The following is a 16,908-nucleotide window of genomic DNA, read 5'->3' on the forward strand; positions in this document are numbered from 1 at the left end:
CATGTTATGTGTGAAGAGCATTTTACACCACTCTATTTTTGAGATCAGGGAGCGACTCTCGGTTTGACAGCACTTCATCATTTTGTCATGATTTCAGTAGATGACAACATTTAAGCGGCCCGGTGGCCCAGTGGTTAGTGCGTCGACGTCACAGTGCGAAGGTGCAGGGTTCGATTTCGGCTCTGGCCTCCCTGTGTGGAGTTTGCATGGTCTCACCGGGCCTGCGTGGGTTGTCTCCAGGTACTCCGGTTTCCTCCCACATTCCAAAAACATGCACGGCAGGCTGATTGAACACTCTAAATTGTCCCGAGGTGTGAGTCTCACCGCAAATGGTTGTTTGTCTCTGTGTGTGTGCCCTGCGATTGGCTGGCAGCCGGTTCAGGGTGTCCCCCGCCTACTGCCCGAAGACAGCTGGGATACGCTCCAGCACCCCCGCGACCCTTGTGAGGATAAAGTGGATCAGAAAATGGATGGATGGACAACATTCAATTGTGGCTGTCGAACAATCTCTTCTGAGATACTGACTATCAATTTGAAAAAAAAATAAAATAAAATTCAACCTACGTTTCATCATTATGAACAGCACACAATGAACGATTTTGTGAGCCTACTATAAGTAAGCTAATAAACTAAGTAAGGTAGTAGCAAGCTAAAATAAGCTAAGTACTAGTAAGTTTACCACAGGAATAAGGAAATTTTTTTTTTTAATTCATATATTTCCAGATGTGTTTTTCATACAAACATTTACTGTAATTTTCACTTTCCATAGCATGGGTTTGTGATAGAGACTTCAGTGCGTTCCGACCTGCATACAAAACAGGCCTCTGATTACGCATTTTGCAAACTGAGGACCCACAGCAACAACAACACACTTGAGCTTTTTGTTAATCTGGCAGTAAAATAAATACAACACAATTTTGGTACCGGCACATTAAACTACGCCACTGTTGTACCTGAACAAGTTCAATGAATGAAAGTTCATGAACCCGTTCATATTTTGGGCAAACGTGAACTGTAAATGTATGAATGGGATAAATACTTATTTGGCAAACAAAACCACAGAGACTCAAATGGCCGCACGCTTCATCAAAATGTAAAGCATGATGGCAGATCGAAGGGGTGAAAAAAGAGCCCGTGTCTTGTATGCCTAAGAATTAAAAAAATAAAAAATAAAAAAATAGTAAAGTTGTGTTTGTTAGTACCTGGTAGGCATGAGAGTGTTTTCGGTTTAGAATTTGCTGCATGAGCTGTGTGTGTGTGTGTGTGTGTGTGTGTGTGTGTGTGTGTGTGTGTGTGTGTGTGTGTGTGTGTGTGTGTGTGTGTTGTGCTGGTGAAAAGCATTTGGTTGGGAGCATTTTGAAGTCACAGGTGGGTCGCTGTTTCATGGTCACTTAAAGAATGGGGGGTCGGGGTGGATGGGTTAATTAGAGTGTATTAAGGAACATAGCTGCAATGACAACTAATTTCCTCCCAAAGCCTGGTTCCTAAACCGGCCAATATTTTTGCTCATAAATTAAGAACAAAAGCCATGTTTTTGTTTCGATTCTAAATTCCATTAAAAAAAAAAAAACATTCAAGCAACACGTTTTTCCTCATGTTTTAAGACGACAGGGCCAAAGTTGCAGCTGGCTACTGTGGACTGAATGGGTGGCAAAAATGTAGAAAAGGGGTTTTCAATTTCGGATGTTCTTAACCTACCATGCTTTGCAAAATAAATTATTTCGCAAGCCTTCAAATATGAAAGCCAATCAGGAGAAAAGTGAACTATATATTTTTTTCCTGTTTTGCATTTTATTACCGGTATTTCATATTTGCAACAAATTTCCATGCTCACGCTGCACATGTTTCAAAGATGACTCACAAAATATATTGTTTTTTGCCACGCAGTCTAAAAGCTATTCTTATACGCTGATCCTTGCAAACTAAAGTGCCAACAGTTGACTTAATGCACCATCACCACATCAAAGCGTTTCCCCTGCACAGATATACTCAAAATATGAATCGATGATAGCGTCGCTTTCTGGTTCAAGTAATGCACTGCGCTGCCTTACCTCATGCATGCTTTGGGCCCATCTAATCTCTGATGTCACACTTTCCATGTCCTCAAGTAACACCTCGGCTCCAACTGAAAATGGCGACAATCCGTTGCCCGGGGAACAAACTTGTTCTTGGCATCTGTCATGCAACCCCCCCCCTAAAAAAAAAAACAAGTAAAATTAGGGAAGCTGATCGACACTGCATGCTGTTATGACAGTGACAGAATTCAGCTAAGTTAGAAGAGAGCATCAGAACACTGTTTTTGTTGAAGAGAAGGTCGCCATGATCAGGAAGGCCTCACAAGAAACTACTTCGTCTTAAAAGAGAGAATGAAAACTCTTTGTTCTCGCATCTAAAAGAATTTGATGGAAAGAGGAAGGGGAATGTCTCGTCTGGCAAATTAAATCAACGAGAGCTTGTGCGTACCCGGAGACCCTCACAGGGGCATTTTCTCCTCGGTGGCTTTAGAACACCCTTCCTCCTCCTCCTAATGGAAGGGAAGCAGAACAGATGGGACACAAATTGCACTTTCATACACCTCAAGGTTCAAGGCAATTTCCCCTCTGCGCCTGTGAAGTTCTCGGATTGCCTCTCCATCCTTTGAGCCTTTCACTAATCAAAGGGGTTAGGGTTTGTTCAGTGCCCCGGCTTGTACACTCACTCGCTTACACACACATTAACACACGCGTGGACACACACCCCAAAACACACACATGACACGTGAATGCAACCACGTACCCATAAAAGCCCTTATTACTTTGACCAGCCTTCATGTTTTGACTAGTCATCTGTGGGAATCATTTTAATGATGACATTGATAGCATCAAAGTCTCTGTCTCAAAAAAAAAAAAAACAACCAAAAAAACTGAGAAATGATGGTTGCGCCACACAATCCTGATGTTTGCTCTTGAAGGCACATGAACATTCTGATGTGTTTCATAAAGTAGATAATTTTCTCATCAGAGATTATTGTGTCTGTAATAATAGTACGGCTCCATTACGCATGCAAAACAATGCACCAGTGATAGCGATAGTATCATGAGATAGCCATTTACCCAGGTATGTACATTACCATCAATGTAATTGAAACTGTGTATCCTCTTGCACAGTAAGATAACCACAAATTAAATAAATAAAATAACTAATTAAACAATTTCTATTTATTTATTTATTTATTACACAAGTCTAAATTACACAAAATACAACACAAACGGTACTTACGCAACGCATTTGGCACAAGAAGTCACAGTGATCACTGTATGCTACATACGTACGTTTGGTGGTTGATCAATGTCAAGCAGACATACTGAAAGAACGTTTCACGTTTAGGAGAGTTTACGTTTTGCTGGAGGTTTCTGCATCTTGGCAAAAATATTTGGGGCATAGAACAATTTAAGACAAATGTTTTTATTCACATGATTTATTATATGTGAAACAATACTCCATTCATTCGGAAAAAAAAAAATTAATTATATGAAGGCACACTTCTTAGTGTCCAGGGGGATTACGAACTAGCGAAAGACTATTTCACACTAAAAGCTAAGGTACCAAAAGGAGATTTAGTTTCAACATGTCAGATGTTGTCATTTTGAGGCCCCTGTAGCAAAACTCCAGAAAGTAATGCAAAATTACATTTTGTAACAAGCAGTTACAAAACATTACATGTCAAAATGTTTTAAGTGGTTGTTTACTGTTGACAGCATATGGATGAAAAAAAGTCTGCATTTCCTGACGTGGTTAGCTGCTCATGTTTTCATCGCACAACCACAAGAAGATTCGGCTCGTCTGTATCAAAATTCTTCTGTTAGTTTTATACAAAACTGTGTGATATGAATGTGCGAAGTTCTAACAAGTTTTACTTACTCCAATGCTGTCAGAAGCCATCGCCTATTTCGTCGCTATGTCGTCGCATCCCAGGAGCTACTGAGGAAGTAACCAAAATACTTCATGCAATGTTGTTTACAATGCCATTAACAAACAAACATTAAGGCCCATTTGACTAAATACTGCTGACAGATAATTTGGTGATCAATCTCCATAGCAACCATGCCCATTAATTAATATTGCACTTGGAGATTTAGACAGACGATAATTATTATGGAGCGTGCACAATTGTTGTGAGAGGGGAGAGGTGGGGAGGGAGTTTGTAGGCACGGTTACCACAGTGCACCACCATCTTTCATTTCTGGCCTTTGTCCCACACCAAGAGGCACAGCCCTGCTCTGCATACCAACCACGTGGTTAACTGTGTCCCCAAAGCAATTACAGACAATTGCGGAGGTAGTTAGCGATTAGTGGATTCAATGTAATGAGTCTGCTGTTGCCATGGCGATTGAATTTTTCAATAATACTTGTCTGAATGAAGAGCCCTTTAAAAAGAGAGAGAGAGAGAGAGAGAGAGAGAGAGAGAGAGAGGTTTTAACAGATGGAGGCAGATACAGGTATAGTCCATTTACTACTACCATTAGTTTGTTATTGACTGCAATTAGTACTTTTCATGCACACTGTAAAATGGGGGAAATAGCCAGAAAAAAAAAACCTAACAACAAAAACACATTGTAATTAACCTGCAGAAATCAATGTAACTGCAAAGCTCAGCATGAACTGCAGTCTGTTTATGGCTACGAGCAGCTGGTCCGGGTGGCTTGAAAACAACCACAAACTCATTTTCAAGGTCTCCACCTGCTCTATCGTGTTTTTGGATCTTATTTTGAACAAGTTGTGTGCACTTAGCTTAAATGCTCTTCCCTCAACCGTCAGCCGTAATTATTTGCTCAGTCATATGTATATTGCACATAGACATTACCATCTGTGCTTTTTGTCGCTTCGGGGCCAGAGTTGACATATTACAGTGAGAAGGCTCATATTGAGTAGGATAATGGATTCCAAACTACAGCATTTCATATCCTGTGTAATTTGATCGCTATTTAGTCTGGATATCTGATGCCCGCTCCTCTCCCTTTATGAAAGTGTGCGTGCAAACGGGGGCCTGAATCCAAAAATGATTTATGGCAGATTCATGAAGAGAGGCCAAGGGGAGAGAAACAGATTAGGTAGAAATCTGGAGAGATAAAGATGAGACGTCTGTCTGCCGCTGAGGGCAGCGAGACAAGTCCCGTCTATATCAAGCTCAGGGAAATGTGCTCAGGGCCCTGACAGACAGCATAGAACCATCTCAGAGTTGACACAGACATCATCTTTCGTTTCTCCTCCTCGGGCAAGGGGAGAACTGTGACATTGCCAATTATAAAGTCTTTAGGGTGGCCTTCTACTTTATTTCGCTTCCCCCTCATTGTCATTGTACTGTTACGTTCATAACTTTGTCCACTTATTGTGGAAAGGCATTTTAAATGATTTGTTAGAAAAATCTTTTTCATGGAATTAAAATTCAATGTACTTTGTACATCATCAATTGTTTTTGTTTTTTGTTTAAAGGGGAATTGGGTTTTCCACAATTTGTGACTTATAAACTGTGCAACGCAATTGAAAAAAAAAGAAACTCAGATCATGTGGGTGCAAACGTGCCCACTCTCATATCCAGTGATGTGGCTGTTCTCAGCATTAACAAATTTAAAGTGTTTCAAATTAAACCCAACAAAAGATGAAATATTCTATCGTCTTTTTTTTTTTTTTTTGCTTTCTGGCAGAAATCAAAAGGTTTCGTGCTGTACACTAATGCCCCTAATTTTCGTGCCCAGCACAAGTTTAACTGCAAATTGCAGTCTAACTGTGTGCATGAGTGGAGTTTTCTTTCGTTTGATACTTGCCTTGACTAGTGCAAGTAGAAGTGGGCGTAATGGGAGTGAATGCAGCTGACTCTTGGCAAATCAATCCGTCTCCCCTCATTCTCTTTATATCGAGGACATGGAGAGCCGAACAGTCTACATGGCAAATAGATGCAGGAGATTGACACGTGCAAAGTACAGGTAAAGGGAAATCCAAGATCTCCACTTGCGAATGATATGAGGTTAGCTGCTTTTGATGGGCTTTTGCGTCAGTGTGTGACAAATGTGTTTAAATGTGATTGGTTTATCCTGAATACAGCTTCATTCCCATTGATAAGAAGATGTGCACATATATGCAATCAAGTTTCGGTGTCTTCAATGTATATTTTTACTTCTCTAGAAAATACATCTTTTTTTTTCCAAGTGAGTTCTACAGTTTATATGAGTTGAGCACTGACTGGACCTACATTGAGCAGCTAGCTGGCTATTACCTTCCATCACTGTCATTTGTGATCCAAACCTTTCTCTGCTTCCTCTTTAGAAGTCAACCACCCTGTCAAGTCAACCCCACAAGAAGCCTCATCTGCCCGTGGGACTTCGACTGCAATCTTCTGTCAAGCTGCTGTTCACTGTCAAGCCGGACGGCTACCAGCTGGTGTCCAACCATAGCAACTCCTCCACTAATATGGCGGCTTAAAAGTTCGCAAGGCGTTTGGAGGACATCTTAGGCTGATAGAGACAGACCACAAAAATCCGAGGGTGTCTGCAGAGAGGTTTACTGTAACATTGACAAGCGCATTCATCGAATTCTCTTTAGAAGGTTCCAGAAAGTCTTTGAACTTGATGGGGCCCCAGCTCTTTAAATTTCTCATTAGTTATCCTGATATCCAGCTGGTAGTTTCTTTTTACCATCTTAAAAAGCAATCATTGGATAGACCAATGTCTAATACCTACTGGTCATCCCACATGAACACGGAAGTAGCCTGCAGACTAACAGATGGATAAAAACGGACAAACAAATTCGAATTTTAGTGGTAGCATGAATCCGAAAGTCAAAGACTATTATCATGTTGTACTCCCACAAGATTTCGGTGAATCCCTGGAGACCTCAGCATACCTCTTAAATTCGGCTAGCATGTCCAGTATTAAGAGTAGCAGTGTCATGCCAGTTAAACATAGTGCAACATTGAGGGAGGGGGTTGACTAACTTGACTGCTAGGAGCAACAGGGATGAGAATAGAGTCGAGAACGTTTGCAGGTTTTATAGTATCCTTTTAATGTATTAGTGTTACAACTGGCAACCTATTTGAGAACGTCAACGATGTTGAAATATTTGTTCAAATATTACCTGTGATGGCAACAGTTTGACCATGGGGAAAAAATGGATCAATTTACACTTTTTCTATATGGAAAAATGATTAACAATGTATATGTGGTTAATGCTAAAACAACTCCAAGCGCAGTACTGACACAGTACAGCCGGAATTCTCAACTGATGGGTCAGAACCCAAAGTGTGCTGCGTCCCATTTTGGATAAGTCACACACAGCTAATAAGGAGAATTACCGATATTTGTATTCACATTTTTTTTTCAAAAAAGTTCTGGCATGCACCCAGTTCCCACACAGAACATACAATATTGGGTAAACATTAGGAAATGTTCGTAACTTGTTCTCTCGCCACAAGCTAGTCTGTAAGCAATTACAGTGCAGCTCAGTGTTTGCTAACGGACGTCATAGCTAGCAATACGCTTCTGGCAGTATGTCAAAGTCATTTGAAACTGCGTTTAAAAAGGTAAGATGGTGCACACGTAACCTGTATTTTCAAAGTCTATTCTTCAACAAAAACATCAATTGCTTTATTGTTCTTAGCGTTGATAAAATGGCTCAAGACTTTGCAAAAATTGAAAGATGTAGGTGCCAGTGTTATAACAGTTGAGAACCACTGCTGTACAGAAATATAAAAATGGATCTGTAGAAACTGCATGTGTATGTTTTTTTCTTGATAGATGATAATGAAAGCATCTTCTTGTAAGAAAACCAGTATTTTGGCCTGACAGTCTATCTGAAGGTACGATGACGGATTTCTTTCTGTAAATGTTGGACCTGTAAAGATGTGGGATAACATTTGTTGGTCACATAAGGAGTAAAGCATGATACCTGTGTGGGGAGCTCACCCAGATAAACACCAAATTGCCTCCATTCAAACGCTTTCCCCACCATCACCAGGTCAAGAAAACTTCCTATCACAGTGATGGTTTTTTTCTTCTATAAAGCAACCATTTGTGCTGACAAATCGAGAGAAAACCGGAGCTGATTCAGCCCATTTCCCCAACTTTCAGTTTCCATCTCCGTTTCATTTCTCCCCTCCTCTCAGGTAGGACGACTGCCAGCCGTAATGCCGGTCAGTGCGAGGCCGCCTCCACTCGAGCAGAGTGCTGGAAGTTCTGTGTGATTACGCCTCAAACCCCCCTGCTGCGGCGTAGGGAGTGAGAGGGGAGAGCGGTGAGCTTTTAATACCACACACAATAGGGCACCTCAAGCCCAGACAGGCACCATATTTACACAGAGACCAGGCTCTCCCTCAGCATTATGACAGAGCAGGCGGAATGATCACCCCTCGCCTTGCAGCCGAGGATCCATAATTCATGAAGAAAGGTGGATGGGGTGCAAAAAGGGCATGCTTACAGGGAGTGGGGGCGCTGCCTGAGGAGTGTGTCCTGAGCCCTGTGTGTCTAAGTAATTAAATGAGATTAGGTATGCGCTGAACCCATTTTCAGAGAGATTGGCTGGCAATGCCATTATTATTGGAAAGGATCAGAGGGGCTTAAAGGCATTGGGGAGAAAGGTAACTGAAGAGAGGTTTGAGGAGATTTATTGAAAAAAAAAATCGCTAATGTAGGCTGCAGGTTGGAGACAGTCATCTTTTGCGTTCCCTTTTAAGAGGTGAGAGAGGTGGTGGCTTGGCTTCCTGTGGGGGTGGGGGCGGGGGGGGTCAAGCAAGACACTCATGTCAAAGGTGGCACTACGAGGCCGATGTCCACAGACCGCTCTGCCCAGAACATCCGTTTCTAATTTGTGTGACGACGCTTGCGCGGATGGCGCCTGATTTGCAAGAGGGTGCCCGCAGCAGAACTCATTTGAATAAGCACACATCCGAGTTATCAGGCGGAAGTGTTTGCAGACAGACAGAGCGCTAACAATCTTTCGACGGTATAGCCAGACACCCACGGCAGCCAGTGTTTCTCCATGTGCACCTGGACTGTAATCCTGACACAGATAACCAAGGCAAGTCCAAACACAATCCTGTATTGTCATCCCAACATTTTATTCCTAATCTGGAAGGGAGCAACATCTCAGACAGTATACCTAATCAGAGATGATTTCCTTTTGCCAAAAGAGCTGAGGCAACTTCTTGTTTGTGCTTCCCTTCTTCCCCTTTGGCGACAGCAACCCTGGGAGAGATGCAGAAAGCACATCCCCCAGGGAGAAAAGCTGCCTCGGGCCGCAGAAAGCCTATTTACAACAAGCTGTGCTTGTTACTTTCATCAAAATAGAGCACAGAGCTTTTTCTCGTGCCTTGTTTTTGTGCTTTTGGCAGGAGGTTGTTATTGTAAAGCACCGACTCCATTGTGTTCAGCGGTGCGGTGAAAGTTTAGTCGAGTAGAGATTGGTTGGCCACAAAAGCTTGGTTCCATGAGAGGTCATTGTGGTTTATAGACGTGGAAGGAGGTAACTTTGGGAGGCACGGACACGCTTCATCCTCGGCTGTCCTCTATCATCTTCAATTAAAGGATCGACGGTCTCTGGCGGGCACGTTTGTCATAATCTATTCACGATGGCACATTCCAGATATTGAAGGAAAGGACAGAAAATCAATAGGCTGGATTGGTCTGCCAGGCCCAGAGGGAGGTCTCCTTACCCATGCAGGCTCGCATGTCTCAGGCTCAGTTCTCCTCCATCGAGGCTCTCTTTTTTACTACTGTTTGGGCCATCACTTTGAATTTTGTCAAAGGGTTTTGATGACTAAAAAAAAAGGGGGGCGGAGGGGTGGATACAGTGTATAGCATGATGGTTTTGTAGTCCGCTGACCTGCCATATGCCCTCCAGTCAAATATGCAATCATTTCTAGTCTGTCTGTGGACACGGAATGCTTTTGTTTGCACCGTCTGGGACATAATATAACTTCACTGTAGCAAGCAATGAATGCTTCACAAAGGTACCGACAGATTTTTATCTATCTATCTATCAACAGTACCCGTCTGTCCGTTTCTCATAATGTTGAGCGGGTTTCGAGTAACACTGAATTTGGTCAATTTTACACTAAATGTGAATCTCACATCTCTTGATCCTCTGCTAGGGCTCTTATCAGGTCAGAACAGGTGGAGTTAAAAAAAGAAAATTAAAAAGGCAACACAGGGATGAATCAAAGTTAGTGTCTTCTTGACGACTCCACCCATGCGGTATTATCTTTCATTACCTGTCCACAACAATACACACTCCTGCATTTCTTTTTTTTTGGGACTTCTTTGCAACAGTAACTATAGATTCATTGGACTGTAAGGGACCAATCACACTTGTACTATGACCACCTAACGGCAGTATTCATGTCTGAAAGCTTTACGTCGCTGTGTGTTTGAGAGACATGATAATCACAGGAAAACAATTCTCCCGCAGGGTGGGTGATGCTACAATTAATCTGATATGATTTATGTTTGCCTACTCTTGCTCAAGTATTTAGAACAAAGATGAAAAGGAATATCACCCAGTGGGAGGGGTCCACCTACGATCTATAAAGTCCTCCATCAAAATCACCTCCCTAGCTTTATGAGGACATAAATCTGAGGTTGCATTATTCTGCGGCTCTTCAAAGCACCTTGACAGTGTGAGCTGCCTTTTTTCCTTTTAAATCCGCTTCTTTGTGTGGGTTTTTTTTTTGTTTTTTTTTTACAAAATTGTAAAAGTTTATCATATGTTGGATAAGGACAGGGAGCCTGATTTACCTGTTTGTAATTTAGCAGTGGTGGGTAACTCCATCCATCATTCGCCAGCGGCTGGCCTGCCATATCATCAGCCATCCGTCATTATTTCAGGCCGGCGCAGTCTGCAAATTGTGGGTCATCATTCCGCCATCGGTAAATTATACTTGGTCACTGCTATTTTAGGACGGTCAATAAAAAAACAAGTTACATATACGTGTTAGAATCCATTGTGTCTGTCGTCACTGTTCGGCTGTGTGGCCCCTCCCTCTGTTGTTTATTGTTGCCTTTCCCTTAATTCAGTGTCGGGCTGGGCGTCTCCCTAATCATTGCACCTGTCTCGCCTACACACCTGCCAGTCTTCACCTCATCAGGCACTCTCCTTTGCAGCATCAAGGCCAGTCCGAAGGGCCTGCCATTACCAGTTTGTCAGCTATTATCTTCCCTGCCATACTCACTGCTGCCCAGCTGTTGGCCTCAGCTTTCCTATGCACCTTGGTTTGGTTTCTCTGACTGCCTTTGGTTCCTGTATTCTTGACCTGTCAATAAACCCAGTACTGAGTTCATCGTGTCTGCCTGTGGGTCCGGCGCTTGTCTTAAGCGAAGCTTAACAATACGGTTCTATGAGTTCTCTTACACATGCCCTGGGTCACACGGGGGGGTCACTGATGATGTATGTTGGTATGCATTCTTGAGCTACACGCAACGGGACTATTCCGTGCTGTAAGGCACCGCCTCTGGCAGCTATGAGTGACGGAATAGATTTTTTTTTTTAATAACTGACTGTCCTAAAAACTGTTTTATTACTCACAGTCCTAAAACAGTGGCAATAAACTCTAATTCGGCAATGACGGAAGCACGGTTAGACTAATGATGACGGAGTGAGGGACTGGGCTAGCCTGAAATAATGACGGACTGACAACTGGCGAGCCGCTGGCGAATGACAAATGATGGACGAATTTACCACCTCTGTAGTTTATATGTGCTTCTGTCAGAATTCATTCATAAACCTCCAGCAGCCCCTATCTAAAAAAAAGTGAGAGGCAAACGTCTGCAAGAGATGGAAAAGTCGGCACTTGCTGCGGTAAACATCTTTTGCCTTCAGCCTGCTTGTGAACCCTCCACCTCACCACCAGCATTACACACAGAGCTGCACACTGCGGTGGGCCCGTGGAGTGAGAGCATCTAGGTTGGACTGCGTATACACTTCTAATTGGCAGTCTGTAGACACGGGATGAGTGATATGTGCCAAACAATCGAGCACAAGGAGGCGATGCACTTAAAAAGCCATCACTCCTACAGCATAGCATTGTCTTCGTATTAGCTGTGATAAATGCAGAGCATGAGAGCTCCCCATCCACCATTAACATCAGATTCATCTCCGCCTGTGCTCGGTGGTCCCACTAAAGTCTGCCATCGAGTTATTTATGACGCACATGGAAAAGGCTGTTTCTTTAACAGTGGTGGGAGCAGTGCACAGAACATGAGCTTAGAGGAGCCGGTGGCTGTTTAGTAAATAAATCAAGTGGCTAAATGAGGGCGGCCAGCGGAATGAGTAAGACCCCTCTCCTGTTAATTATGCCCCAGGCTGCAGCTTCTGGACTCTACCACTAACAGGTTCTGGATGCTGCGATTGTTAAAACAGGCCGGACGCTGTGTTGTAGGTAGTAGCGCTTGGCTCGGCCCATCAGATCGGACCTTGGCCATGAATTATGCGCTGCCGATGGAAAGAAGCCAAATAAAACATGTGCGGGATAATCTGCACTAAGGAGGCTCCACTCCAGTCGTTTCCTTTAACAACCTGTCCCCTTTTTGAAAAGATTCACTTCCTAATCACAGATGAGAGACGTGCACATCAAACAGCACCAGCGACTTTGGTCTACACAGATGCCTTATAAAAGCAAACAAGCTATAAATAAAAGAGAATTTTATTGAGGGCCGTCGGTTGGGCATGTGGGGCTGAAATAGAGAGGCGAAGAACACAGGGGGGATGAAAGCAAGATGTGAACAAGTGAAAGGATAGGGAAGAAAAGGCCACTTTTGCTGAGCGAAGGAAGATGGAAGAAGGAAGAGGAAGTAAAAGAAAAATGAAGGGGAAAAAAGGGATATCATAGGATAAGAAAGGAAAATAGCGATGAAACAACATGCAGTTGATGAATGAGAAACAATACAATAGGATAGGACAGGACAAGACTGGATAAGACAGGAAAGGCAGACATGGGCGGGTATAGCGCATGATGTTGCTTCTTTTACGGAACACAGTGTGATGCCATTGAGATGCGATTCCATGAACAGGTTGGCTAAGGGTGGGACTGGTGTCACAGCTTGTAATGAAATCCTTTCATGTGGCAGATGATAAGAGGGGGCGAACAAGGGAGAGGGCCCTCTGGGGAGGGGAGGACACCTGACCACCACCTCCACCGGAGCAGTGGAGAGGAAAAGTGCGGGTGTGGGCAGGAAGCAGCGCCACAGTGACGAGACGGGTTCTTACCAAAGACAATTGACTGTTGACTAAACCCCTGTGAATTTTTCCATTCTTGCACAGCATGCAGTTTGCACTGCACAACGGGGAAGATTTCCAATTTTGGCCTCACAGTTTGACATCATTTTAAAGAAAAGCAGTTTCCTTCTTAAAGCAATGACTGTCAATTTAGCCAACACGAACATAAAACATCCTTTATATATTTGCACGGTCAGCGTTTTTGTTTTGTTTTGTTTTGTTTAAACATAAAATATGTAAGTGATGCTGTTTGGAGAAATGTTTTGGAAAATATTTGAACAAGATGACTTTTCAGAAATCATCATAGTACACTGGTCGACACAAAGCCACATCATGGACATTATAGTATGCACACAGCTCTTCTGCGTTCGGAGTATGGTGCCACGTAAACTTCTGGTCAGCATGTAAAGACAGAGTGACCACATGGTAAATGGGTTCAAATAGTGGCACACCGAACTGTTGGCTGAAGGAGCAAAACTCTGATGATATTTTGACCTTGAAAAGTACTTGCACCAAATAATTGATTACACCGATTACGCAATTTTAGGTTATCACACATTTAGCAACAGACGTTGTTATTTTTTTTTTTTTGTCAGATGGTGTTCCAGCAGATTGTAACATATTCATAGCAGAAATTGTTATGAACACCCAAGCAGCCAATCTGATCCAAAGTTCACCATGAGGAGTAAACACATATTTTTTTGGGCATGTGTGGACATTATTTGCAATATGTATTTGATATTACTGTACAGTACAGCCTGTCAGACCAATTAGTCTCACGTGACATTCACAAGAAAGTTATCTTTTGGAAAGAAAAAAGGAAGTCACCTTTTCCCCAGTAGCGCATGTTCTTCATGACAGGAAATTGAGATTGGTCAGCAGTTGCATGCAGCTAGCGATCAGTCGCGAAGGTGCTTTTTTTTTTGTTTGTTTATTCCCTTTCAAAGCTTGTTGGTTTGATCTGCAATGCACTGATGGCATTGGCAAAGAAAAGGAATCTGGAGCGACATTTTAAAATGGGACATGGCAGTTACGGTAGGATTTGTTCCTGCAGAAATAGCTTTATTACGCTGCAAAAGTTAGTCCCGGCCTCACCACCTGCCATTGTCAGGTCTCCCACTAAGGTTGGCAGTGATTTATTTTTTTATTTTTTTTCAAACTCAAACTCTGGTTTGTTTTCTGTTTTGTTCATGTTAGGCACAGATTGCCGTGTCCGTGTGTGTGTGTGTGTGTGTGTGTGTGTGTGTGTGTGCGTGTGTGTGTGTGCGTGTGTGTGTGTGTGTGTGTGTGTGCGCGTGCGTGCGCGCGTGTGGTCTAATGACAGAGGATCAGTGAAAGCAATGTGATGTCTAGCGATTATTTTGACAACAGGAAAAGTGTTGTGCGGTTAGTTACTGCTGGCTGGAAAAGGTTTGTGGGTTTGCGATGTTGACACTGGACTGTTTAATCTCGAGAGTTTAATTGGCTACTTGAAAAGTGGATCTTCGGTCAAAAAAGGTTGGGCACCCCTTTGTTATGCCATCTGATCTTTAAACCGCAAAAGCTTGATGCATGGCTGAGCAAAATCAGCATCGTGACGTTCATAGCACTTTTTTTTTTTTTTAACCAGCGATTTTTGTTAACAGATAAAAGTGCCATTTAGCAAGCCAGCCAAACACAATTTTGAGTCATAATGGATTCAAATTTGCTGAGGCAAAACGTTCCTAATTCACATACGATTTTAAGCAGCATTGATTCCATTTCTTTCAAAACCACAAAAGGAATAGTCTACAAAATTTGCAATGGCCTACCGGTCAACTTGTAAACTAGTTAGCTGTGTAAGCTAATGTTTACATCTTATGGCATTGGCTCATGGCTGCTGATTAGCCAGAGCCCATAGATCCTTCCAACATTGTTAGTAAGAAGAAGCAAAGAGTCATTTCATGTAAAGAAATCTGTATATAGCCCCATGCTGTGCTCAAGTAAGCATGTTTGTTTGTGTGTGTGTGGCCTTAAGAGCTTCACTCCGCAGGTGTCTCCCGTGGAATGACTCGGTCATTATCAGAAATCTCCACCTGCTGTCTCGGAGCAGCCTTGCAAGCTTTACTTTTGACAGAAATCAATATGGCCGTCACAAGCAATCATCCGCCAGCTATGTGTTTGAGTGCACACCCACTGGGCACACAAAATGCATGCGCTCACGTATATTCAGATCCAAACAAACAGAAGCCTGAAAACAACACACGGGGGTTTGCTTGTTGCTTTTTTTGATTGCAAACAAAGTGCAAAGGAGAGGGATAATTTGAGTGAGAGAGTGTGAGATGCGCATTGAGAGACCTTGTACTTTTGACACCAGCATGCGCGTGTTATTGACGCTTACTTTGAAGGTGAGGGCAAGAGCAGTAATTACATTTCTGCTTCTGGAAACACAAGAATCCCTGCGCAAGTTGTTTTGCAGGAGTCAAAACAAATTGATTTTTATTAACAATGCCAGATCACCTGATCTTGCGCGCACAAGGCAAAGGCGCTTTTTGATTTATTGGAATTCACTTCCACAAGGGCTGTTTTCATCTAAAAAGTTTGTTCCCACCCACAAGTATTCCCCTCTTGTGCCTCGGAGGGTTATGAGGGGAGGTATCTTGAGCTGATCAAGGCTCCTTTTGTTTTGTTTCTATCTCCCATCAGACCAAATGTGAGGTTATCGCCAAGCCGTTTGTCCTTACAATGCTCGTAATCTACCGAGCTGCTGCGCGCTAGTCTCAGATATCAATTAAATAATCAGATGCAATCTCATCCCTTTGTTCCCCACAGACAGTCCAGACCACAAAGGACCTCTGTTTACTCACCTGAAAGTCATTTTAAAATCTCAATACATATTTTTCAACAACACACATTATTTTTAACACGGAACAGTGTAGAAAATGGATGGAAGTATCGACACGACTGCACTTACCTCAACAGGGAGGATATTTTGCGTAGCTTTGCCTTAGTTGTTTTTTTGGAAGAACCGGTTTCGACCTTATGTACAAGGTGCATGACCTTCATACAAGGTACGAACGTGTATTTGTATCACACTGAATAGTAAAAAGTGAGATACAATAGTCGTAATATCTTTGGCCTAAAAGTATAATTGCCCCTGACATTTTTGTATGTATTTTATTTAAAAAAATAAATAAATAAATAAATAAGTCCACCGTATTTAACAAATGAGAAGAGTACAACTGCTGTGATCGACCGTTTTCAGGTTGGTGTCAATGACTGAGAATTTACAGCGACATAAAGAAAAAAATTTTTTATCAAGCACATTTGTGTGTGTGTTTTTTTTTAATTGATATGATGACTGTCAGTTAAAACTGACTTGGGCAAACATGCTGTTCGGCTCACGACAAAATGAGAATCAAGTTGTAAATTTGAAAAAAAATAATTTTGTAATAGTGTAACAACATTGTCATATTACCAAAAGAATTATTTAATCGAATCTCTTGCAACGATAAACATTTACTGGATGCAGCCGAGCTGTTGCTTTGTAATGTAACAAATGAGGAGAGACTGCAGCAACAGTAAAGGCGCAAAATCAGAGGGTGTGTCAAAGCTTTACCTACAGGAGTGATGTTGCCAACGCTGGGATATTTTACCGTCACCGTTTGGGACAAGCTGTCGTATTTGAGCAAGAGACCGATGAGCATGCAG

General features: G+C 42.5%; 1 protein-coding gene across 1 annotated transcript in view; it reads right to left on the reverse strand.

The window, feature by feature from the left end:
- fam222aa (family with sequence similarity 222 member Aa) overlaps positions 1-11,220 on the reverse strand; it is an 80,661-nt gene extending 69,441 nt beyond the window's left edge. Inside the window, exons 1-3 of the mRNA XM_019862693.1 lie at positions 10,764-11,220; positions 3,901-3,957; positions 2,052-2,175 (exon numbers count right to left, since the gene is read on the reverse strand). Coding sequence (XP_019718252.1) covers positions 2,052-2,056 — 5 coding nt within the window. The 5' untranslated portion in view covers positions 2,057-2,175; positions 3,901-3,957; positions 10,764-11,220. The remainder of the gene's footprint in view (positions 1-2,051; positions 2,176-3,900; positions 3,958-10,763) is intronic.
- Between the last annotated feature and the right edge of the window lie 5,688 nt (positions 11,221-16,908).

The sequence above is a fragment of the Hippocampus comes genome, unplaced genomic scaffold (assembly GCF_001891065.2).
Source record: "Hippocampus comes isolate QL1 unplaced genomic scaffold, H_comes_QL1_v1.1 scaffold147, whole genome shotgun sequence".
Classification (NCBI taxonomy): Eukaryota; Metazoa; Chordata; class Actinopteri; order Syngnathiformes; family Syngnathidae; genus Hippocampus; species Hippocampus comes.